General features: G+C 36.6%; 2 protein-coding genes across 2 annotated transcripts; both read right to left on the reverse strand.

Annotated features, from left to right (window-relative positions):
- On the reverse strand, positions 1–6,072 carry LOC126372881 (uncharacterized). The gene is made up of 5 exons (XM_050018813.1): positions 5,925–6,072; positions 4,575–4,627; positions 3,872–4,054; positions 2,328–2,458; positions 1–461 (listed from the first exon to the last, which is right to left on the reverse strand). The coding sequence occupies exons 1-5, from the start codon at positions 5,947–5,949 to the stop codon at positions 77–79; spliced, it is 777 nt and encodes a 258-aa protein (XP_049874770.1). The 5' UTR covers positions 5,950–6,072; the 3' UTR covers positions 1–76.
- Positions 6,073–15,353: 9,281 nt separating this feature from the next.
- Positions 15,354–25,989, reverse strand: LOC126372857 (sodium-coupled monocarboxylate transporter 2-like). Its single transcript, XM_050018775.1, has 10 exons — positions 25,693–25,989; positions 24,815–24,939; positions 24,014–24,166; positions 23,419–23,638; positions 22,741–23,011; positions 22,411–22,499; positions 22,236–22,344; positions 21,606–21,767; positions 19,029–19,207; positions 15,354–15,675 (listed from the first exon to the last, which is right to left on the reverse strand). Exons 1-10 carry the CDS (start codon positions 25,890–25,892, stop codon positions 15,378–15,380), a joined length of 1,806 nt encoding a protein of 601 aa, XP_049874732.1. The 5' UTR covers positions 25,893–25,989; the 3' UTR covers positions 15,354–15,377.
- Positions 25,990–26,237: the final 248 nt, after the last annotated feature.

The following is a 26,237-nucleotide window of genomic DNA, read 5'->3' on the forward strand; positions in this document are numbered from 1 at the left end:
TCTTTTTAAACAGATATTTATTATATATGATAAGAAAATTAAGAGATAACTATATTACAATATCAATACGATCACTTTATGCATCCAAAGCCAACGCCGCTACTTCGATAAAAGCATTTTGATCTCCCAATCTATCTGCATACGTCTTTCCATTAAATACAAATTCTTTCATAGGCACAGTCAAATGCACAGTAAAGTTAAGAGCCTTTCCAATTCTTTGCGATATCTCTGCAGTCCAAATTGCTTGGCAGATTTTGGGGATTTTATCAGACACCGGTCGTGGCTTCATAGAAGAATACTTCGGTCCAAGGTCCTGAAGTGTAATTTTTGACACAGGACCATTTTTCAGTTTCTTTGCAAGGTCGATGGATGTTTTACTAAGAATATATCCGAGTTTTTGACGTCTGTGATCTCGTGATGTTGCCAGGAACATTATTTCGAGGCTGCAGTCAACGCCATATCTGTAGACAGAATATGTAGTAAAATAACAGTGCATCGATCATTATCGTTTTTAATGTTTTTTTATTAAGCTCTGTCTCTCTCTCACACACACACACGTACTCCTTTTATCTCGTTCTACCTCCAGTTGATAGAGGGGAAGCCTGAGCCCAGCAGTGGATCGCATATAGGCTGTTTATGTTTGTTTATTACGTGTAGAAAGAAAAAATTAAGCACGCAAACTACAGATTTTGTTGAGTTGTTACATGTTAATCAATGTCCTTTACTTTACCAATCAACTATAATATACTACAATCCGGCCAAGTAGTTAATGCCATCTGCGGCAAATCTACATAAGTCAAGTTAAATACGGTAACATCACAAAGTACAACATGTTGTTAACATGCAAATGTCATGTCATGTCATGAGATCGAATTATAGAACCTACCTACTTACTTGTTGAAGTAAGTGGTTATCACGACATGAGAAAATCACTACGTACAGACATGACACAGTTTGCTGCTAACGAAATATCTGAGGACCTAATAGATAATCTGACTGAGCCTATCAGCCGGATAACTGTCTGATAGAAGTACTATCTGATAGATACTCTCTATAATACTCGAGTGTGACAATAGTATTGAACAAACTGAGCTATTGATATTATCGAAAATATTCGAACTATTGATACTAATGATCTTCTCTTCTCTCGTGTGGGTTGAGAGGTCGATTACTAACCTCATCAACCCTGGTATCAGGGTTACTATTGAGCCGACAAAGGCCCCTGACATGACTCATGTTACGACTACTTACTTACATCAGTAAGTATAGTATAGTAACCGGGACCAACGGCTTAATGTGCCTTCCGAAGCACGGATCATCTTACTTCCGGACAATCAGCTGATCAGCCTGTAATTTCCTAACCAAACTAGGGATCACAAAGTAATTTTTGTGATATTTCCCCACTGGGATTCGAACCCGGGACCTCCGGATCGTGAGCCTAACGATCAACCACTGCACCACGGAGGCAGTTACTACGTATACGTGTTGGTATATTATTGATAGTGGGGGAACTATAAAACAAATTATAATGTATTGGTTTTTGTGTGATACAATTTATCGTAAAGGAACTGTTTTAAAAACATATTATTATTATCGATCAAGATTAGCATGTCAGCTGTATAACGGATCGTGTATCCCAAACAACTAAATAGCTTGCATTTCTTAGTCGGGTTTTATATATTTAACCTTTCCCTTTAATAAGCTGCTGTTCTCAGTTTATTCCGCCGTTTGAATATAAGCTTACAGACTTCGCTTGCTTGATATTACTTGCCATAAAATAAAATAGCTATTGTCCTGCCATTTCTATTCTTTCAAAAGAAATTCGCAAATTAATTTTATGTCTTCACCGTCGCCGGCCTTGTACAGTCTAAGAAATATGGAATAAAGAAATACGGGCAAATTTGTGCCCATTTTTCCTATTGCATTTGCTAACAATTAATTGGTGATGTACATCAAACATGACACGATTCATTTATAACAAACATTATAAAAGGAAAAAGCCCTTCTTCTTTTTTTTAAAGGAGGGGTAGCCCTTCCTCTCTTCCCTTCAATTTTTCCTAGGTCTACACCTAGGATAACATTTATGAAACAAATAAAAGAGAAGGTGCAGGTCGTGTCGTATCGGGAGGTGAAGGTTTTGGCGGGAAGAAGAGAGGAATGGCGGTTACTCCACCGACAAGAGCGCAGCTCTAAAATAGAGAGAGAGAGAGTACGTCAAAGATGATCCGTGCTTGCGAAGTGTCTTAATTCGTCCGAACAAATGTTTAGAACTAGGCTAGAGCCGAGGTTCTGCCTATTTAACTTGAATATGGATATGACTGACTTACTTTTCAAAAAGATTGCATCTCCCGTCCACGTCTGCCATGAAATTAATAAGGGAGCGAGATGACTCCTGAGTACAGCGCTCCTCGGCAAATATTTCGAAAAATGGCTTCTCTGATGGATCTGTCGATGCTACCTGTAAATTGATAAAATCGTATAACAATAACTCGTCTGTCAGAACGCAGATCTCGACCGAACACAGTGCAAAATTTATTGTGTCTGGTATCTTGACAGACGAAAATCACCACACCAAAATCTGTAAAAAATATATAAAGAGCCTTATTTGTTATCATTTATTTCTTTCGATTATCGCGGCAAGTACTGTAAAACAACGTCTAGTTCAGTACAATTAGTAATTAAAATATATATTTCAATAGGTATTGATAATGTTTCATAATAACTTCAATGCGCGGTACAAGTTAGATCTGTCAAAGTATAGAAGCCAGTGTTGTGACGTCCATTAGCATAGTGATGTATCAGTCGAGATTAGACCGATTGATTCTGTTCTATCTAACAATACCAAGTACTTTGACGTCATCTATACCCTTGACGACGGGGGTTAAAAAGGCCAGCCACATCGAAGCAATTCATCTAAAAAAGCAATATTTCAATTTGACATTTGCGCATATAAAAGCAAGTGTCAAATAGTAATATTTCCTTTTTAAATGAATCGTTTTTATGTTGCCTTTTTAGCTCCCCGTGTAGTATAAGCGTGAAATCGTAAAAAGCAAAAAAAAATATTTTTTCGCATTTATAATAATAGTTAGGATCTCTACTGAAATGAACAAACCAACTCGGATCATTAAGACGTACAATTTCCATCAGAATGGCACTTGTATGCTAACGGTCTAATATCCATTAAAACTAAAATTCTAGGCAGAAATTGAAAATGCAAATATTAGAACATTTAGTATACTAAAAGCGGGCATTCGGAAATGTTAATCCAGCCATATGAATTCGAGGCGTGTTTAAGAGTATCTAGTAACAATAGTACTGAAAATTGTATCTATACGTATGATATCGTCACTATTAATAGACAAATCGATGATTGAGATTAGACAAATAGAACACTTTAAATGAGAGAGACAGACAGAGAGAGAGAAAATGTTTATTCAACAAATTGTGACACATTACATACGAAGTGTTACAAACAGATAAAATGTGTCTATGTCAGCTGGATCAGACTTCTACTAGAAATAAGCTGAACTATTTGTCTGTCTTGAGTATCATTATTTGACTTTGAGTTCTATTCCGTGTATAATAATCTATCTATCTAGGTACGTAGCCTGTATCCACCAACTGCTGGGTATAGACCTCCCCTCTTTAACGTTTTCCTTTCCGGACCTGTGCAAATCTCATCTATTGCTTTCCAGAATACGTCACAATGCCATCCGACCATCGGGCTGGTGGTCTGCCTTGATATCGTATACCATCCCTTGGCCACCATTCCGCACCGCCTTAGTCCATCTGTTGTCTTCCCGTCTTACCTAGTGTCGTCTTGCCAAACATGAACTATTAAATAAATAAAAATAATATATTTGCAACTAACCTGTATTTTATTAAAGGCCACGGCAGCTACTTCTCCGCTGTTCTTCTCTACAGCAACCAATGAGACACCGTCGAGGGCTGCGTCTGCGCATAGTTCTAGCAACTCTTCTGCAGCAACAGGGTTCTTATTTACTTCTGCTCCTGTACTCACTGCTTCATCTTGGCAGAACGCTTCTTTTATTATCTGCAAGTTTGAAATACCTATTATAATTGCTTTTGTAAGCATCGACATAATCTTATGATGGCCAACCGACATTAGTGGCACTTTGCAGAACACCTTAATTTATAGAGAGGTGATGGGGAGGCATTTCTCAGGGAGTGAGACAATATTGACTACCAACATTATTTATAAAATACGGAAACAGCTGTAATGAATTTTGGTGAATAAAATTGGGTCATTTGTGTTAGCTATCTGTATAAAACTACTCATGAAAATAGCTTTTTATTTATTATACAAGGTGTTAGTGACATCGTAACACTAACACCCTGTATAAAAATAAATTTAAGGAGTAACATGACAAAATACGAAAAAAGAAACAGCAATTTTATTGCTTTCTATAAAAAAGAATATTTATTTTTTTACCTACTTATTCCATTTTCCATGCGAACTGAGGTATATATTTACTATATTTTGTTGTATTTGCATTATTATTTAATTTACTTACTTTATAGTAACTGCAATGGTAGACTTTCTAAGAACTTACCGTTAATGCTCCAGGGAGGGTAACAGCTGACAGCGATTCTATTTTATATTTCCCTGGAATAAATGAGACTTCAGTTTATATTTAAACGTCTTAGATTCCATTAAAACTTTAAAGCGACTTACCTTTTCCTTGTGCCACGTAAATAATTATATTGGCCATTATATTGTTATCTACATTCATAAATTCATGCCCATTGTCCCTAATAAGGTGGGCAGAGCTATAGTAGTCAAAAGAGAACCTGCAGCCAAGTTTCATATCAGGTACTAAGATGAATACTGGTGCTAATTCTCTCATATATCTATGATTTTCTTATCCGCCAAAAAGGAAAGGGATGGGTAATCGACAAGCATAAAATTTATGAAACACACGTGAATTTTAAACACGAATCTAAAACAACCATATAACAATTTTACATTGGCTAATAACCCAACAGAATTAGGTTGACAGCACACGTGAAACGGTTTACGTACCAGCGAGATACCTTTTTGATTCGCCCGTGATATTCATTAATTTACTCATTCTTCCTAAAATTAAGAGCTTTCAATCATCCGTCCCTTTCCTTTTCGGCGGATAAGAAAATGACAGGTATAACTTAAAGTATAATTAGGAGGTGTCTGCAGGAATCGGGGTCATTATGAGCCGTATTCTGATAGGTCATCAGCATATCCTATAGCTTTACGGTCAGTACAGTTCAGTGCCTACTTAACGGCTTCTGTGGTCTAGTGGTACGAGCGTTGGTCTGTCGATGCGGAAGTCACTTTCTGGTCCCTAGTTTGGTTAGGACATTGCAGACTGATCACCCAATTGTCCGAAAGTAAGATGATCTGTGTGTAAGCGCTCAATAGTAACTCTGACTGAGGTCGATCAGTGACCTCTCAACCACAGCTCACTTTAAAGAAGAACACATACAAACATATATACAGCTTACATATACATAAACTCACGCCTATTTCCCACCGGGGTAAACAGAGACTATAGAATTCCATTTGCTTCGATCCTGACGCACTTCTCTTGCTTCCTCCGCATTCATCAATCGCTTCATACACGCACACCGGTTCAGAGTAGATCGTACTAAACCTTTTCTACGGACATCTCCAATTTGTCCATTTGAGAATTTAATTTGATTTGGAGAGAAGAATTACAATTTTAATAATAGTTACTTTTATATTACATGATTTAGTATATTTGTCTGAAGACTAACTATTGGGCAGAGGGGAGTGATGTAAAGTGTGTTAAATTCCAATTTACAACAAGTTCCAACTTACTTTTGCGATTTACAAAAAAGACAAACAACTGATACGGCGATCATAAAATCAAATGATATAGTATATCAGAAGTAATGTTACTTACCCGATTCCGTAGTACACCACTCCATTTTATTACTGATTTACAAAAAATCCTAATCAAAACCTATTCTAAAACACACTGATAAATGGTCACAAACTGAGCAAATCGTGGCGACGTGCGCTCGCGCCGCGTATCGGTTGAAAACTGTCTTGTCGTTGACCTTTGGTTATCTGTCACTAATTCACTATTCATTTTATATTTACTTTAGTAGGTACACACTGGTACTGATTCCAACAGACACCTCCTAATTTTATTTTTAGTTTAAGTTATACTAGTTAAGTGTTTTTTATCCACTGAATAGGAAAGAAACTGATAATTGGCTGCTGTTAATTTAAAAGAACTTAAATGAATGGATTCATTAATATCTCGGATGAATCGAACAGGTATCTTGCTAGTGTAAGACGCAATCGACGCGTGCTATCAAATTAATTTTATTATCTCATGTTATTAGGTATAATATACGTCACGTGATCTATACCTAAACGTGAAAAAAATTGAAAGGATTGTTTACGATTTCCGCCTAAAATTGTCGTGTGTTCCACATATTTTTTACATTATGTTCAATCAAAGTCTTCCTGAATGCTGATAAGTGCTACGTTATTACATATACTCGTAAAATTACTCCCATTCTATTAAATTACTAGTACCTACCTTGATGACAGTCAAGTGAAGAGGGTAACTTGGGTATCTACATGGACAGTATGGTTTCATTTAATTTGCACATTGAAAATATTATAAGCTTAGGTTTCATTTATAGAATAACCAATTAAAAGAATTTTAACCATAAAAATATTATTTTATACTTTCGTTCGATCTATTTTGGACTTCGGCTGCGTCCTTTATACAAATGTCATATTTGATCACACTGAAAGAGTTCAAAATAAATTCGTCAAGATTTTAATTTTTCGCACCCAATGCAATGGGTGTTAGTGACACCGTAACGAATACTGAGAGGGATGATTCAGACCATGATTCTGAGTTGATATTACGTGGAATTTCCTGTCGGAAAATTCATGTCAATTTTTGTGTTTTTTTTTAAATTATGTTCCATTCCATACTTTTGCGACGGAAAATTCCACTCGATATCAACTCAGAATCATGGCCTGAATCATCCCTCAAAGTTTTCGTTACGATGTCACTAACACCCTGTATAGTTTCTAGAGGACGAGTTTTTCACTTTGCGTCTAATGGTTGCAAAGTTAAAATGGCGACGGCTTGACTCAAATGACGTCACGTCAACCGCGGCAGACAAAGTTTCACCATTAAGTTCACCCGTAATATGAGTAGATATTTTTTTTGAAAGACGCTTGGTGTCTTTTTAGCAATCGTAAGAGAAATTTCTCATGGAAAGAATAGTATGTCCTACCTATCTAGTCGTTACAAGAACCATGTCAGGGGTCTTTGACCGCTTTAATTTAAGGTTAGTATTACACCTCACAACTCACGCGATAGAAGAACATAATAAACGGCTCCATGAAGCCTGCTTGCCTGCCTGCTTGTTTGGTGGGTCTTTCAACAGTAACGCCGACACTAGGTTTGATGACCTCACAACCACACGGGAGAAGAAGATTATAAACCTAATAAAATACCTTGATTAAAATGACGGCTGAATGCTTAAAGAACGGTAACTCTCCGCCCCCGCCCCGCACCTAGTCGCATCGGGTGCCGTACCTCACCCCCTTTAGATCTTACTTTGCCACTGAGGTGTAATGAGGAGCGCTCGCGGATTTTCAGTCTCGGTCGCACTTACTGGGTAAGGCTTCGGCGGTAAGAATGAATAATGAATGATTTTTGTATGGAGCCGTGGTAGCCCAGTTCGAATCCAGCACAGATTATCGAATTTGTTTTAGAATTCATGTTTGGATCATAAATGATTATCATTATCACGTGCCCGGCGGTGAAGGAGAACATCGTGAGGGAACCCAAATTCCGGAGAAATGCATTTTCGGAGTTATGTGACCTAACCTGTATTGGGCTGGTTTTCCCTTTGCGGGTTGGAAGGTCAGACAGGCAGTCGCTTCTGTAAAACACCGGACCTGTCAAATCTTCAGGTTAGGTAAGCGTACCTTGTGAAAAACGGGATAATGCTAGGGAGATGATGAGTGTTCGAGTTATGACACTAGATTGTATTATGTATTTCTGTACTACTTCCGTTATAATCAAACTGTTTTTAATAAATTATAGGTAATATAGAATATAGAGGTCTTGCTTCTTTGTCTTTTCCACCACAGTCTAGAAACTTAAAAAAATCTTACTCTTGAAGTCGTCAGTACCTAAATACAATATTGCAATGCAGTGAAGTATTCTCAATACTATGACAGGTCAAGACCAGAATGCTGATTCAAATGCAAGCAATCAACACTCCAGCCACGGCTACGGAATTCAATTTCTCTAGTGCAAAGCTATCGACTATGAAACGATTGCACGTTTTTACTCGCAATTCCTTAACCCGACCCCCGTAATAATGTCAGAAGCTACTCGGATTTAAGCTTCTTTGAATTTAATATAAAGTAACTCTAGATTTATTTAAAGAAACAAATTGAAATGGAATTAAATAAAATGTCATTAGATGTAATTCCTAAAGTTACAATAATAATCTAATCCCATTATACGCGGACTGCTTATGTACCTAAGCACATTGCTGAATTAAAAATTCAAACAAACTAATACCTAGTACATTTATTCCTTTCGCTAGCAATTCATTATAAAATTCACTTGGTTCAATTGTATACTATTAATTATATTATTCAAATTTACTTTATCTATATCTTCCTTATGCCAAAATTAACCAGAAGACAATTTTGAATTTCTGAGAATTTGGCCTTTGATAGACAGGAATAAAATGCTGCACCGACAGGAGCGTGGCACTTCAATTAGTAATGATGGCGCTGAATATATTCAAACAAAAGCCAACATTGTCAAGCAAAGTCAACTATTCTCAATAAAACTACAAAATAAATATGCTCAATATATCGTGGAAGTCACTGAAACAATCGCTATGTACGTCACGGATGCCCTTAATGAAATATATCAGACAATACGAGGTATTCCACTGAAGCGAATCCCGTATTCAATACACGACTCTTCCCCTTGTTAAGCATACGTTGTCGCCCACTTCATTTGCCAGGGAAATGTTCTGGGACACGTGTAGCGATAGCAAAACAATTTATAGGATTTTTTTTGTAAATTGCTAACGATATGACTTTTACGAACGTAATGGAATGAATTTGGAACCCTTTGAACTTTACGGAAATTTGTTTTGTAATGATGCCGGGATCAAATTTACAAGTAATTACATAAATATATATTGTAATAATTTGTTCATGAAGACATTACATGATTTTATATCGCATGTATATCAAATGTTTGGCAAGTTATTTTATAATAATAACTATAAATATCGTAACTAATACTGAGGGAGATGACTCAGACCATGATTCAGAGTTGATATCAAGTGGAATTTTGTGTTTGTTTTTTAATTATTTTCAATTCTATACTTTTGCGATGGATAATTCCACTTCATATTAACTCAGAATAATGAGCTGAATCATCCCCCTCAATATTCGTTACGATGTCAATTCCACCCCGTACAAGTACGTACCGGACCCGTACAAGTGCGTATGAGTGTTAGTGATATCGTAACAAATACTGAGGGGGATGATTCAGCCCATGAATCTAAATTGATATCAAGTGAAATTTTCTGTCGGAAAATTCACGAAAATTTTAAGTTTTTTTTTTAATTATTTTGAATTCCGTACTTTTGCGATGGCAAATTGCACTTGATATCAACTCAGAATCATGGTCTGAATCATCCCTCAAAGTTTTTGTTACGATGACACTAAAACTGTATTATCTGATATGGAGGATCATATCCTATGCGGCTGATTGAGAAGAGGCCTGTGCCCAGCGGTGGGACGTATATGGGTTGTGTATGTCTTTTTATATTTATGTATTTACTCGTTATTACGTTATTAGATATATTTATTTATTTAATTTTATTATGTTATATTGTATTACAAAATACATTTCTTTATTAAGCTCACATCTACTTCCTGTAGTATGTATGTAGTCGTTACATGAGCTATTTCAGGGGCCTATAGCGGCTTATTAATAACCCTGGCATCAGGGTTGATGAGATCGGCCGAAGAAATATTTCATCCAGTTACCTAAATATAGCTTCGTATCTGCAGAGAGAATCCAATTAATAAAATAAATATTCGGAAGAAGACCATCCGCATAGAGAGCACCTAAATCAATTACCAGAATCAATTGGTGTCTTACAAAAGAGGTCTATACGAGAATCCAGAGGCTTTCAGAACTCTCCTGGCTTTTATCAGACGAAAAAAGGTACAAATTGAAAGAATATAGATATTGCTAAATGGATTTAAGAATTATTTTTAACTTACTCTTCAAGTTATTAGTTTAATTCAAATCGATATGATACGAAATAAACACAGCGGAATAAAATATGATTGGAATTGTATTTTGTAAAAAAAAATAATTGAAATAATGGATAGCACTCGACACAATTTGCTTTTAGAGACCTAAATCAAAATTCGAATAGACAAAATGTCAAGAATCTCGACTCGAGTTCTTGACTCGCTTCAAATTGTATTTCGTATATAATGAAAATTCTATTTCACATTTTTGGTAAAGCGAGCCTCAAAGGAATAGATATTAAACATTAAGGTGCAGTAAAGTCCCAAAATTGATTCGGTTTAGGTACTTGTACTAAACCAAACCACACGTGGTTCATACATTTTAATCTCTGCGACACTGCAGAGCTGTACCAACCGAAATTCTAACTTCAGCTAATGCAACAAGCGTCATTTTGCAACAATACAACTTGTAATGGTATATTAAATAGTCCGAATACTGGCTTTATCATAAAATTTTATGCAAATAACGTAGCAAAATACGGTTGATATGCCCAATTACTCTCTTAGGTACTCTTAAAGTGCCCGTGACGATGTGAAATGTGGCTTTCAAAGCTTATTTTGGATATTATGTTTTTGATAGACGCATTATTATACTTTGGAGCAATATACCTACACTTTTTACCTTTTTTTGCGAGTAGGCGCCAATACTTCAAAAGCGCACCCCTGATGTCGGACAGCAGCGGTATCAGTACTGGTTGGAGGCCGAGGAAATGGATTCTGGTAGGGCTCTAGCTAGAAGATCACCGGTTGAGAAATTGGTCGGTATACTGCGGAACGGAAGGCGATTGGGGCAACCACCGTTCTTCACGCCCTATCTATGGAGTATTGAAGGCGATTACTGCACTGACAAGAGCTCAGCTCTTAAATAAAGAGAGAGATTAGGTACCTTTTATGTCTATTTGAAGTTATGTAGAAAAAAAAGGTTTTTTTAAACCCCATCGGAGCTTAACTTATTTTAAACTATTTGTGCTGCATAATAAAGATGGATGTACGAAATAATTAAGTCCGAATATACCTGCACGCCTAACACGCTAACGACGCGGGTAGAGCGAGTAAATGTCAAAACGCGAGTTGTCAAATTTGACAGACGAGTTAAGTAAGGTTCCTCGTTCACGCATTGACATGCTTCCCACAGACATTTAGTGAGACTTACCTACAGTTCAGTTTGTCAAAAAAGTTAATGTGCCATGGTACCAAAGTGCATACATACTAATGCTCGTGACCGTACACACATCAAAGATTATAAGCGTGAGTTTACGTACCAGGTAAGTGTATGATAAATTATTGACACCCTACTCCGTTTTAATTTGTTACCATAATATCCTTACTTTTCCCACGCCAAGTCCGTTTTAATAAAGTTCCATTGTGACGTTCACAAGATCGTCCTTTTATTCACTTTATAAGAAACAAATTTGCTTCTAAACGAAAGAGAAGTGGCCTCCAGTACTTAGGTATACAATTTTTCATTAGATGTATTTCGTCCGTGAAAAACCTACAAAAAGCGAGAGGATCTTTTACATTTAAAAGTATTCTAAAGATAATGTTTTCACAGAGTGTCAAGTGATTTTACTAAGTGCTGCTTGTTGTTAAATTGCTTTTGTTTTAATAAGGAAACCATTATTTACATAAAACTCTCTTTTTCCCTATTTATGACGGTTTTGCTTAAGCCTCTAAAGTACTTGGACATTTTGTGTTTCAAAAAAATTCTTAATGTGAATGAAAGAAAACACATTTTCAGATGGGACACTTTTTCATGAACAACAACCAAAGAATCAACAAGGCAATTATGTAATTATTTTTACGTGTAATTTTAGTAAAACGCTCTTCGCCGCCCATCTCCGCGTCAGTGAAAACCCGGCCTAAGCCGCTGAGGAGTAAGGGAGCGAGCGCGCGGACTGTGTCTCATTCGCACTTACTCGTTATACGACACACTATACGAAAGAGATTTCTGTATGGAGTGTCCCGTGTGTGCCTCAAGGTAAAGATCAAAATACTGGCAGTCACGTCTAGTCGCAAAGTAGCTACTGTTGGTGACGTCACGTAGCATATTTCCGCGTAATATTTTCCTTGGTCGTACAAATGTGCGATTGGTAACCAATATATGCCGTCGGACTCTGATGATATTGAAACTGTATTGCGATGCCATATTGCGCCTTCCAAGCAAATAGAGATAGAGGGAAACCACTATATGGTAAAGTCGCCTACGAACGTAATAACTGCAACATGTCTGTGAATGAAAGCTTCATATACTTACTTTATATATATAAAAGTTCATTTAAATGACTAAGAGTCATACCTCACTAGGACACCTTGTTGGTTGCGCAACGAACAAGACATTAAGGTGATGACCGGCCTCCGTGGTCCAGTGGTTGAGCGTGGTGCTCATGATCCAGAGGTTCCGAGTTCGAATCCCGGTGGGGACTAATCACAAAAATCACTAGTTTGCTTAGGACATTACAGGCTGATCACCTGATTATCCAAAAAGTAAGATGATCCGTGCTTCGGAAGACACGTGAAGCCGTTGGTCCCGTTTACTACATACTGATGTAAGTAGGTACCTAGTCGTACATGAGACATGTCATAGGCCCTTGGCGGCTCAATAATAACCTTGACGGGTTGATGAGGTTGGTAATCCACCTCACAACCCACACGATAGAAAAAGAAGGGTGATGGAGGGGTTATACAACTAAATACATTTTGTTTGTGTCGCGACAGTGGTTGCGCAGTAGTCCTAGTGAGATAGGGCCCTAAGAAATATTCCGTTGACTTCTTTAACAGACAAAGACGAAATATTTGATTACAATCTGTAAGTTTATTTACTGAATATTAACAATATTTATTTAAGTTAATATTTGATTAAATATTAACAAAGCGTTTATATTGGATTTAATGAAATTCTATTAGATAAGAAAAAATAAAGAAATGTAATTCTGACAAATACTTATCGTAGAAGTCTGAAAGTAAGTTGACAGAAACTATTTGATCTTAAGTACGAGTACTTTTCATTCAAATGTTTGTTTCTACTAGGTACTTACCTATCATGTCAGCTCTTAGTTGTGTGTACTTACTTAGAGTGTTTAGGTTAGGTTAGGTTAAGTTTCAACCTCATAATATTTTAATCTACTAAGTGGTGTATAATACGCGATCATTCTGAGATAAAACCAGAACAGTAGGTACTAGATAAGTACTTGTATTTGTATTTTATATCTAGTAGAGGTATTTTATTCTTGTTGCACCATCCCGCATCCAAGTTGTTTGTAAATGTTTGTTTGTGGTTGCCTGAAAGAAATTGCTATAGAGCAATAAGGCCGCCCAAATTGTATTGTATTCATGTGTTATGTCTGATTGTTTAAATATAGTTCTGTGCAATAGAGTATATTTATTTGATTAGAGATTGAAAATGCAGTGGGTGGGGCACCAGCCTTTTGTTGAAAAGTACAAGCCCATATAAAGAACCAATGAATTGGCAAAAATTGCACCTTTTCGGTATATTTCCCGCCGTAGATATCGCAACAACACAAACATAAATATACCAAAAGGGATGCAACCACAATGGGCTGCAATACCCATATTTCATGGAATTTTAACGTTGCAGCGATTAGCGCAGTGGAAGCCCTTTATGGGCCGTTATGGACAGGGAATGGGCATTGGACATTAATTCCTGAACACGCAGAATGTGACGTACCGTCTCGCCACTTCGATCCTCCCCTTGAAACGTTATACCACCCTGTCATTTTCCCTCAGCTTGTTAACTCAGACATCAAATACCATCGGACATTTCATTTCAAAAGAACCATCTTTTAAAAGAAATATACTTCGAAAACATCTCACGGTTCCTTTGATAGTATATAAAATATTATTCCTTACTACACCGAAGTTTTACGTTAAGAAGCTACCTTCATTACCACTCCATGCGTTTTCTCTTTATGAATCACTCGAAGCCACTAGCAATTTCCGAGACTAAAAAGTAGCAAAATGAGACTGACAAAGTTGCATCTTTTGCCGCGTTCTCTTCTACTTTTGTTCGTATTGTGGAGGTTTTAAAGTCGAGTGTTGGCGGAGTTTTGTTAGGAAGATGGGACGTTTTGCAGCCAAGTGAGGAAGTCCTCGAGACTGTAGGCACTCAGGCTGTGGTCTAGAAATTAATGTGGCGTGTCTAAAACCTTGCACGCACCTCCTCGCGCTCACGTTTTCAGCCTTTGTTCCGCAGACAACAATTCAGTGGCGGCGAAGAGACTCGACAATTTTTCCTCGTGAAATGAAAATCAAGATCTTTTGAATAGCTTTGAAGGGGAAGATAGTTATAAAATGAGGAATATATTAAATTAGATTAATCTCACTAACAAATAACAATAAAGAGAAGAACTTTTATACTTGAATAAAAGGTTGCGTACTTACCGATGCGCAAAAACACAGAAAGTAAGTAAAACTTTCTGTGTTTCATAGTGCATAGTGTTTCTTCTTCATTTGATCCTGGGTAATAAAAATACAAGGAAACCAAATAAATAAAATTGTACCACATTTAAATAATGATTCTATTATTCCGGCATTCACTAAATGCCGCGAAAAGTATGCAGGGCCATATATTTCCAGCACAAATTGTAGGCGATAAAACGAAAACCCGCAGAATATGATGAATGAAAATATTTTCGGTGGATTCAGATCAGGTGGACGACTTAATGACGAACGATATATCATCGTTATATCACATGAATAATGGAAGGTGATGGCAGAAATTTGCTGTGAGCATTGAATCGTGAAATCGCAGTCATTCTTCATGATTCGCCTGTCAATACTAAGCAGATATGTATATATGCGCAAATTTACAAAAATAGACCTAAATATAGGTCGTATTTTTTACTATATTTTTTAAAGCCTTCCGTAGAATATAACAAAAAATTTTGGAGAACAAAACTGAACCTTATTTATAAACAAGATTCACTCAAATGTTTTGTGTAATGTGTTGAACCAAGGTCAAATGAAACAAATCAAATGAAAACACTTTCTTTATTCGAATTTATCGATCGATAACCTCTTTTAAGTGTTTCAATGCTTCATCCAAAGCCATGTAAACTTCCTGGGTATCAGGCGCTCTTGCTTCTAAGGAAACTGTAGTACTTCTCATTTGGGACTTGTGCAGGATACTCTGTGTCAAAGGACAGAAGACGTCAGGGTTCATTGACTCGGTCCTGGACTTTCCTGTCAAGTAGCTCATGGGGACTCCTATGAGGAGGACAGATATAGCCCCCGCGAATGGACAGTATGTGAAAGAGATGCGAAAGAGAGACTGCAGTGGTTTCGTTGGCAGATGGTTTCTGAAAAAGTTAAATTAGAACTGATACTGTAATACAACCTTCGTGGTCTAGTGGTTAGAGGGCTGACTATTTTGAGAACCTGGTACGATTCCCGATGAGAATTGTCGAAATCATTTTATGAGACCGTTCTTTATATGGCTAGACATTGCAGGTTGAATCACTTGATAACGGAAAAGATAAGATGATTCTGTACTTCTCAACCCACTCCGATGGAATTTTGTTTTTGTGCTGGATTAATGCTTGAACTTGATTTTCGGTTCAGCCCGCTACATTAGGGATTATTGGATGCATGTTTTGGAATATATCAATGTTTAGACAATTCACATATGGTTGAACGGCGGTAAGCGTCGCTGTAATTTGCAAACGGCTACGGCTGAACGTGAATGGACGTCAATGTAACGTAATGTGTGTTCAGAAAATGGGATTGGAAGCAAAAGCCAGAAGTAATGAGTTCATAACTTCCAAACTACGAGGAAAATTATATTTCAAATATTTCATAAATGTAAACTTTTAAAACAACTGTATTAGTAGAATCAATGAAGGGTTTCACTTCTAACTTGCCAGGGACACGTCCGATTTTTGTGATGTATTTTTTTCTTTTGTAAGCGTAGTTTTTTATATCATTTAAAATTATAAACATCTTGAGTGGCGCAAATAAATACTGTTTAGGGTCACTAATCGGAAGCCGTCTATGTTCAGAATCAGAAAAGTACTTTAAATCCATTTTGTTTTTCTTTGATCGAAATATTTATTTGGGCTTACAAAAGAAACTAAGCTTACAAAAGAAAAAATCATCAAAATCGGACCTGTCCCTGGAAAATTAGAAGTTACTTAGGGGCTTTATTGACTCCACTGTATTATGCAGCTAGCCTTCCGACGGCGAATTTAGTTTTCGCGCCAAATTCTCATGTTTCCTCGTCCTATGAATATCATAATCATAATCGTTTATTGCAAGTCTCAGTTTTACATAGGTGGTATACAGGATATGGACTAGGGCACAGCAACTTAAGCATAATATTTGTTAAGTGGTCAGTATTTACATTCATACCATAATAAACAATTATCCATTTTTTTATATATTGGCCAAGTAGGTATGTTGGCTCAACTACGCCTGATGGTAAACATAGAGAAGCCCTTATTGCAGTAGCAACTGAAAAGCAACGCAATGAATAGTTTCGAATCAGTTGCGACTACCATACTGGCCTACTTGGTGCTTCTTCACGCTTCGCTTAAAGGACCCCATATTGTAAAAAGGAGGGAACACTTGAGCCGGCAACCCGTATATTTAACCATTTATAAAGAAATAAATATACTTTTAACAGAAATATACGAGTAGTCTAATACTAATAATTAATATTCGTTCAACTTATCAGATAAATAATATTAAATATCAAAGTAGGGTAATATTTGTACCTAACGTATATTTCTTCTACGATTATCGGTCGAGTTATCTAAAAATGACAGCGTATAATAATATAATAAAAAAACTCACTTCTCAATTTATAATATCAGTACAGTAAGGATAGTGCACAAGCATACCGTCTCTATGACAACTGGAAAAACTTTATTCTTTCACTATCGATAGCATAACAAATTACAGAGCTCATATTTTCTACTCATGTTGCAACTAAGAAAAAGTCTAAGAACAAAAGTCATAAAACTGCGGGAATCGAGTAATAGTAATATGGCCAAAGTTTTAATAAGGGGGAATAAAAGTGAGCCGAGTCGATATCACCGAAGTTCCGAGAAGATTAAAACTTTCACCGGGGATCTTTAACCGAGTGTGAAGTCATTGCGGTCATAGTAAGAACCATGATGGCGTTATAATGATAATAACCGCGTAAACTTAAAACAATGTATGATGGCGTTATACAATAATTCCCGCATTTTTAGTCTAGACAGGAGGTTGTTACGTTTGTCAAAATACACAAAAACAAACTTTTTTCAAGTTTGGATCATAGATAGTTGATAATCACGTGGTAGTAGGTTACCGTAGCAATAAGGCCTCCTGTTGTACTATCAAACTGATTATAACTGTTTATTTTTATTATTTATTTTAAATGCAATAACGGGATTTTTATTGTATTGTAGTGTCAGGGGTGCGAATCCCGGCTCGGGGTTTAAACCACAGATTTTTTTTTAATTTGAATTATATTTTTTTTATAGTTTGAATTATTTTTTGGATCATAGATAATTGATCCATGTGATTTCCAGGAGTTTTGCACGGTTAATGGTAATAGGCTCGTTCTGTTTTACATAGGACTTGAACTTAGCTGACGATGAGTAGGGTATTATACATTATATATATTATTTTTTTTGACGTGACTTGTTGTAGATTTGCCGCAGATGGCATTAACTACTCGGACAAATGGGGAGCGCTGAAGGCTCTCACCCGGTACAACGTTTAAGACAACAGGCCTGAGGGTGCCCAGTTGGGCGCGAACCTCGGCTCAGGGCGTCGTCTGAGAGGAAAAATATTTGAAAGAATAAATCGACCCTAGTGGGTCGATAGCGATAAGTAATACACCTCTGCCTGTTCTTTTAAGGATATCGAGCAAAAAACTACAAAAAAGGTAAAATCAAACGCTAAAGTTTCAATTATACGTCAGTCAATCTTTTTTGAAAGTTCCCGTAGTTCGCACTTCCACTCAGACTTTCAGCGAGTTTCAATCAAATTAGTACTTCCACTTAGTCTAGGGTTTGATCAAAGTTCTAGCATGCTTCTGACACTCCTTTGTGTCCGAGCGCTCCCGTCTCTTTCACTTTATTACTCTAATAATACTCGTAATACTGAATATTACTAAGAAAAGTAACTTAAAAGCACAATTAATAATGTATACCTTTAAATGGAGATTTGGTTTTACTTTTACATTTTTAAGTTTCGCAGAAGTGTATTGTAAATTATTCTCAGGCTTGATTTCTCGAATCAGCTAAAAATGTTGAATGAATAATTTGAATATGTAAATCTTACCTAATATTTTATTGGATCGGGGAGCCAAAATGCCATGGAAATCGGTAAACACTTACCTAACGCTAATGAACAGAAAGACAGTATGAAAACATTTTAACTGGGCTCTTAGATATTACAAAGAAACAGTTCAATAGCCGCTGGGTTACCATTAAGTACTAGAATAAACTCCTTACAAAAACTTCTATGCCTCGAAGGTAGGCAGATAGACGCCCACGTGTAACAAATATAAATTATAGTTACTTAGGAACCCTGTCGCATTAACACAACTTGACATTTAGTGACACTTTGTTTCAATTTGAGAAATAAATTTAAATGCGACATGGTTCTAAGGTTAAAGTTTATACACCACGTTTATATTTTTAGACGGCAAAAAGCTACTTACGCGGCATTGGGAATACTCTTGGCAACGTTTGCCAGGAGTGTGTAATTGGCTTTTCCACATCCTGAAGTTGACAGCGGTTTGCCCTGGAAGGTCAATGCTCCAGTGGCTATCGCGTTCTCAGCCCCTATGAGCAGCCAACCGCAGAGTAACAGGCTGAGCAGGCAACCGCTTAGAGCGCCCTGAAAGATAGATAAGTACAAATAATTACATTACAATACAATGAATAACCCCTATGTATTTTTAGAACACAAAATGTCACACAATAAGGTACAGAAATACAGAAAGACGGCCTTAAGAGACATCTCCCTAGGACACCACAGTGACGCAACCACAGTCGCTCCACCAGCAAAATGTATGCAGTTGATATAGTATAGTCATGAGCAATATCATGTACCTACTTTAGAACCCTGTCGCACTATCATATTTGACATTTGATGAGACTTACGGTTTAATTTGTCAAAAAAGTTAATGTGACATGGTTTCAAAGTGTATACATATTAGTAATCGTGACCGTATAATTTAGCTTGGCTGTCAAATATGCGCTTGTATATTTTTATTGAGGAGCTCGGTGGCGCAGCGGTAAACGCGCTCGGTCTGCGATTGTTGAAGTTAAGCAACTTTCGCAAAGGCCGGTCATAGGATGGGTAACCACAAAAAAAAAGTTTTCATCTCGAGCTCCTCCGTGCTTCGGGTAGCACGTTAAGCCGTTGGTCCCGGCTGCATTAGCAGTCGTTAATAACCATCAATCCGCACTGGGCCCGCGTGATGGTTTAAGGCCCGATCTCCCTATCCATCCATATGGAAGGCCCGTGCCCCAGCAGTGGGGACGTTAATGGGCTGATGATGATGATGATATTTTTATTGGTAAAGCGGTAAAAATATAGAATCATAAAAGCGAGAAATTGGTCTTTCCATATATGTACAAAATACTGAGCCTTCAGATATAAGTACGATTGAAAGGCACAACCTTTGTGGTGTAATGGCTAGACATCTCGACCACTAAACCTAAGGGTGCCAAATTAAATAACTAACTTTTGTGAATTCATTTAGAATCGAGTGTTTGATCTTCGACACAAAGAGTCGCGTATGCGGGATACAACCTTAATATATTTTTATTAATTTTACTTCATACTTTTATAACAATATATTAGCAACAATATCAGCATCTTTCTAGCATTATCCCGTTTTTCACACGGTCCGCTCAAGATTTGACAGGTCCGGATTTTTACAGAAGCTGACTGCCTGTCTGACCTTCCAACCCGCGAAGGGAAAACCAGCCTAATACAGGTTAGGTCATATACCTCCGAAAATGTATTTCTCGCGACTGTCGGTTTCCTCACGATGTTTTCCTTCACCGTTGAGCACGTGATAATCATTTATGATCCAAACATTAATTCGAAAACAAATTCGACAATCATTGGTTTAGGTCTGTATTGGATTTGAACCTGCGACCTCAAAGTGAGAGGCAAGTATTCAAACTACTGGGCTATCACGGCTCATATATTAACAACATAATATATTTATATTAAAACATCGATCCTTAGTATTGACAAGAAAATGACTCTGCCCTGCAGTAAGACGTATAGAAATTAATATTATGGCTATTATTATAATCAGCAGTAGGGCGATATAGACTGTTTATTATGTCCGACGATTGCTACTAATAACTACCGACTACTAACATGCATTTTTCTATCAAAAGTCACGTAGTATTGTTAAAAATCGTGACACATTCGTCTCTGACCACTTCAGGTCGTCAGACTATTTGTGATTCTCTTCAAAACCCCCTCACATGATGAGGGGAGACAATGTCTGACAAAGCTATGTTGCAGATCTAGTCATTCTGGTTCAGGGGGGTTAAAATGGCCACATCGAAGCAATTCATCTAAGAAAGCAATAATGGGCTTTATGGAGCTTAGTAACGCATCAGCTAATTTAAGTTTTTATTTACAGAGTAGGTAAGTACTTACTAGTAATGTAATCAAGAGTATTAATGACTTTAATATTAAACTGTTTCAAGTCGCAAGAGGTCGATAACCCTGATTTTCAATGAATAGCAAACCACAGAACTGAACCAACCGTTTACTGCACCCTGAAGCCCTGAAGTTAGCAGCGGTTAATAGTTATAGTTTAGCACTAAAGTATGACCGCAATATCCTGTGCGAACTTCATAGTTCATACTCAACGTAGAGTGCGGTTCCTGTGGTAGAGCTCAATTAAAGTTGAAATTGTTTGGCGTTTATAATTTTCACATTTATTATAATGAAGTACTGTTATATTTGAAGTACTTGCAAGTAAATGAAACTGATAATAGATTACATACATTATCAAAGCGATTACTAATTAATTAAAATAAATACTAGATGAAAATCCATCTCCTGATTTTTCATGATTGAGTATGGTAGTGCCATCTATACAAACTTTTCCGGTACTTGCTGTATGCGAAAATGCTACAAGCATAGTCCACTGAATAGTTCCGCAAACTGTTCCTAGATGGCGCCAAAAAGGGTAGAAGTTCTATATTAATTCCATAGATGGCGTTATTAATAATAATACTTGATAGGATAAGGTATTCACCGAACAGTTAGCCCTAGAAAATACGATTCCTAAAGTAAAAAGTCCAAGTAATGTGCCAGCCGTGACTCCTGTGACACCTGATGCCACGTGCTGCAGACGATCCAGCTCTTTCGCCGACCACACTACGCCTGCGCCGTAGAGACCGACCAGCAAACACAGGGCCTGCAATATTAGAAGAAATGTTTTTTTCTCCCTTCCACAGTTGTATACGTTTGTATTAACATTGTGATTTGTAAGGTAGGTATACATACAGGGTGTTAGTGACATCGTAACGAAAACTTTGAGGTACGATTCAGATCATGATTCTGAGTTGATATCAAGTGGAATTTTCCGTCGCAAAAGTATGGAACTGAAAATAATAAAAAAAAAAACTCCACTTGATATTAACTCAGTATTCATTACGATGTCACTGCGAAAGTGTAGATTCGGTATTACAACTGGCTTGGCTTAATTGAAGAGTAAAGTTATGCTCGTAATTATTATCAAAGCGGGCAGAGCTAAAATCGTCAGAATATCGTCATCCCGCAATCCCGCATCATCATTTATCAGGGGATATTGTACTGAAACGCGACCGAGATATAAAAGTACTAAGTATCTGAGTATAAAAATTCGAATGATTGGGTTAAGTACCTTCATAATTTTGCAGCAAGCCAGTTCACTTGTATTCTGCGGCATCCAAGGTCTAATGAACTCTTCAAACAGCACTCCCGATATAGAGTTTATAATGGACGCTATACATCTGAAACATTCAAATCACCATCAACGACAAACAAAGATTTATTTTGTAAGTAATCAAAATACTTACCCTGTGGTAGCACTGAATATGGATATGATGAATATTCCGCAGATGCCAGGAAACATTGCCGCTAGATTGTTGAGGAAGTGTGGGACTAACTGAAACATGATTAATTAAAATATATCTAAGTACCTTCATAAATATATATAATTATATACGACAGAGAAATTGAGAACATGAAGGAGGATTTTGTAGTTGTTGGTAAGTAGAGAAGTCACTTTGACGTAAGCCACTCAAAAATATAACTGTAGCAGTGGAATTTACTAGTTCTGACAAGTACATGTACAACAAATGTTTTAAATTAATCAAGTATTTTTAAATTTGAAAAATAAAACTTACCTGTTCATGTTTCTTAATCTGCCCAGTCAAAAGAGGATCGCATCCAGCGAACCACGCATACAACGCCAGACCAAGGAAACATGAGAGCAGCTTCATCAAAATAACACCAATACAGGATACGGTAAGACATATTCTTGCTTGGCTTATGGTGGGCACAGCAAGAAGTTTCTGAAGAGAAGACTGGCTCAAGGCAATCTTCCAAAGCCAGTTTGTGCTAAGAGCCAGAGTTACTGCGAAGAATGAGGTGTGGTGAGCCAATTCCGGGTCTGGACTGAAAGACATACAAAGAACTCTTAGGTTAATTATTTCATTATATTTTTGTCATCATCATTGGCCTTATACGTCTGTTTCAGACGATTTATGACGTCATTGCCTCGAAGAAATGCACTTTCTATTTTTGTACTGCTTCAAAAAGTCACAAAATAATTACGGTGACTTTTGAAAGTACCTTGTTTAGAATTTTGGCAGCTCATTTGTTGCATAGTTTTTTTTAGTGTTGGCTGCAATATAAGGGGTTGGTAGATCATTCGATTCGTTTGACTAAAGGGTATCCTAATGTGCAATTTCAGTATGTTATTTAATTAAAACAAAATTTCACGACACCAAAATTGCGTTTTATTTGTTGATAACACGTAGGATCTGAAAGGACCTAGAAGGCTACAAAAATCACATACTTACTCATACAAAACCAGTCGTCCTCCATTGCTGGCGATCTCCCACATTTTCTTAAATCCCATTGGCAACAGGGCTAAACCACTTGGCAGGCCAGTACCGACGATTGCCAAGAAGGTCGTCATAAGACCAATACTGACAATGGCTCTAAGACCTCCAATAGCACTGAGAGTAGCGCAAGCCACGCATATTACTGCTGTAATACGACCGGCTAGAGAGTTTGTTACTGAAAAGGATAATCAACAATTAGGTATTTAAATTAATCATTTATTTTTCTTATCGTGAGGGTTATGAGGTGGAATACCAACTTCATCAACCCTGGTGTCAGGGTTATTACTGAGCCAGTAAAAGCCCCCCACATGGCTCATTAATAATTTAACTAACCTATACCCGAGTAATAAAATGCTAACGTATTTTTTTTTCGACTTGCAGGTACACAGGGCGCATGATTTTGTTGCGGTTTCATATAAAACCCTGGGCCCCGTTCCGCTAGACCCGTGTTCATGACTATGTATATTGCAAACATTCAATTAAACCTACTGGGAAGCAGACAGGAAACTTGGTTTGGTAAGCAAGGAAACTAATACATAGAACACCTTACCTAATCGAAATGCCATAAGTGGCACATAAGGCACGATGGGTAGCAGCATGAGTTTGCTGACAACAAATAACACCGCCGCTATCGTCCGAGTGTGTGTAGAGAACCTTATTTCTAAGTACTCAAAACTTGAAGACAACTGTAGTTTGTGGAACACTGAAAATATACGGAATTATAGACAATGCTAATCTGGTAATTTAATATCTGGTAACTTAATAGTTTATTTTACTCTTAATTATTTGAATATAGACACTATAAATATGAGTCACTTTGTTAAAATCGTAATGTACTTAGATATTAAAACTGTAATGTAATCCATCTGACGTAATCAGCTTAATAAAGTTACTGAAAAACTCATTTAGCGACCAATGTATTACGTATAAAGAAGTGTTTCGAGACTTTCGTGGATTAATTGTATTGGTTGGTCTTAAGTCGGCGATAAGCGAGTTCTTACTTCTTTAAAACACGCACACCTAACATACGTCATAAATAAATCATGTTAGTACAAAACAAAAGTGAAGAAGATTGTAAAAAGCGAAGAACTAAATTACATTTTAGCAAACATAATAATATTTGTCCGATAGCCGCAAACGAATATTGCTATTAATTATTATTTTGCGAATAGTAATCTACAAGTATTATCTAAAGTATCTCAGACTACCACCATAGAATAACCAATACTTGTACTGAGGTAGTAAAAAATAACATGTAACTCTACCCGTAAGTCAGAAATTCAGAATTCGTATGACTAACACCATACATTGATAAATACAATTTAAAATAAGCATGATATGTGTTATTTACCTGGTAAATATATAACAGCTGTAAGAAAAGTGACAATGATAAGGGAAAGTGCCGAAGCCCAGTATTGGGTACCCCTTAAGTAAATCTCCACAGGCACTCCTAGTAATGTTATGCTTGTAAGGTGGCTGAAAATTAACAATTATAGTGTTATAAATACATACATATATTCACACAATACGCACAAGTTATCAGAAGTTAGGATACAGCCATTATTAGTATTGATATTCAACAAGTACGATTAACTGTAATAGATTCATCACTATTGGATAGGATGCCATGCCTCAGTCAAATCGAAATAGGTTAAAAAACATATCTACTAAAGATGATTCGTCGATGGATATTTAAGTTTGTTTCCTTAATCATCCTTAGTATATTGTTTTAGATAATTGTATGTAGTTTTGATTGAGGGATGATGTTCTATCCAATAACACACAACAGCAAAGAACATTCTACGATTTTCTTTTAAACCTTGGACATGCGTGAATCATATTTCAAACACTATAAATCGTCTGTTAGTTTGTTTACCGTAGTGTCTATTAGCTTTGAAAAATTGTTTGATAAAAATATAAAATCGTGAGTTGGGGATATATAAAATTTTCTTAAATTACATGCATCATTTTCGAAGGAACCAGTACATACAATAGTAAATTAAGTGGAAAATGATGTTAAATAGAATAATCTGAGGGGTTAAAAAGAAGCAGTTCATCTAAAAAAGCAATATTGCAATTTGCCATTTCTACGCATATAAAAGTAAGTGCGCAATGCAAACAAATGTCAAATAACAATATTGATTTTTTAGATAAATTGCTTCGATGTGGCCCCTTTAACCCCCCTGATTAATTGTGTGACAGAAGATTTCTTACAATAGATTTACTTACCTGGCAATAAGAGCCAAAGAGATAGAAATCACCGACATATTTTTCCCTCCAAACAGGAATCCACTAACGGTGTTATATTTTCGATTCACAACATTATAATAAAGAACAATACCAATTATCACACCTAAATTAATTCCAAATAAACAATACTCTGCTACATTAAAATAGATTGGTGACACAGGCACGGTTGCGTTTCTCATTTTTTGTTTTTGTTTGTAAAATTAAAAAAAATAATTAAGAAATAAATAAAAAAGCATAAATGAATTCAAACGTGGAAGCGTGATTTCAGTTAGATGTCTTGATGCAAACAGTCGTGCTATCAGCGGCTTCATCCAGCATAATAAAAGAGATATTGCAAAGATAAAAGTGGATCTCTTCAATCTTTCAGTAAATATTATAGTTCTTTGTATTCTCTCTACAAATTCTACGATGATATCGTGTTAAATGTTTCCTGTATCCGTGGATCGATTTTTTTGTAATCTGTTTAATAACAATCTAAAAAAAATATTGCTGTATTTTAGTTCTAATTATCCGAATTATTTTTG

Source organism: Pectinophora gossypiella, chromosome 14, assembly GCF_024362695.1.
Source record: "Pectinophora gossypiella chromosome 14, ilPecGoss1.1, whole genome shotgun sequence".
Classification (NCBI taxonomy): Eukaryota; Metazoa; Arthropoda; class Insecta; order Lepidoptera; family Gelechiidae; genus Pectinophora; species Pectinophora gossypiella.

What these genes read in the sequence shown, in the direction of transcription:
- LOC126372881 (XM_050018813.1), bottom strand. Translation starts at nt 5,949, where the DNA reads ATGGAGTGGTGTACTACGGAATCGG. An exon ending in GTGGTGTACTACGGAATCGG is followed by an intron (nt 4,628 to 5,924) that starts GTAAGTAACATT and finishes CATTTATTCCAG; the next exon opens with GGAAATATAAAATAGAATCG. An exon ending in AGATGCAATCTTTTTGAAAA is followed by an intron (nt 462 to 2,327) that starts GTAAGTCAGTCA and finishes TTCTGTCTACAG; the next exon opens with ATATGGCGTTGACTGCAGCC.
- LOC126372857 (XM_050018775.1), bottom strand. Translation starts at nt 25,892, where the DNA reads ATGAGAAACGCAACCGTGCCTGTGTCACCAATCTATTTTAATGTAGCA. An exon ending in TCTTTGGCTCTTATTGCCAG is followed by an intron (nt 24,940 to 25,692) that starts GTAAGTAAATCT and finishes GTTAATTTTCAG; the next exon opens with CCACCTTACAAGCATAACAT. An exon ending in ACTTATGGCATTTCGATTAG is followed by an intron (nt 23,639 to 24,013) that starts GTAAGGTGTTCT and finishes TATCCTTTTCAG; the next exon opens with TAACAAACTCTCTAGCCGGT.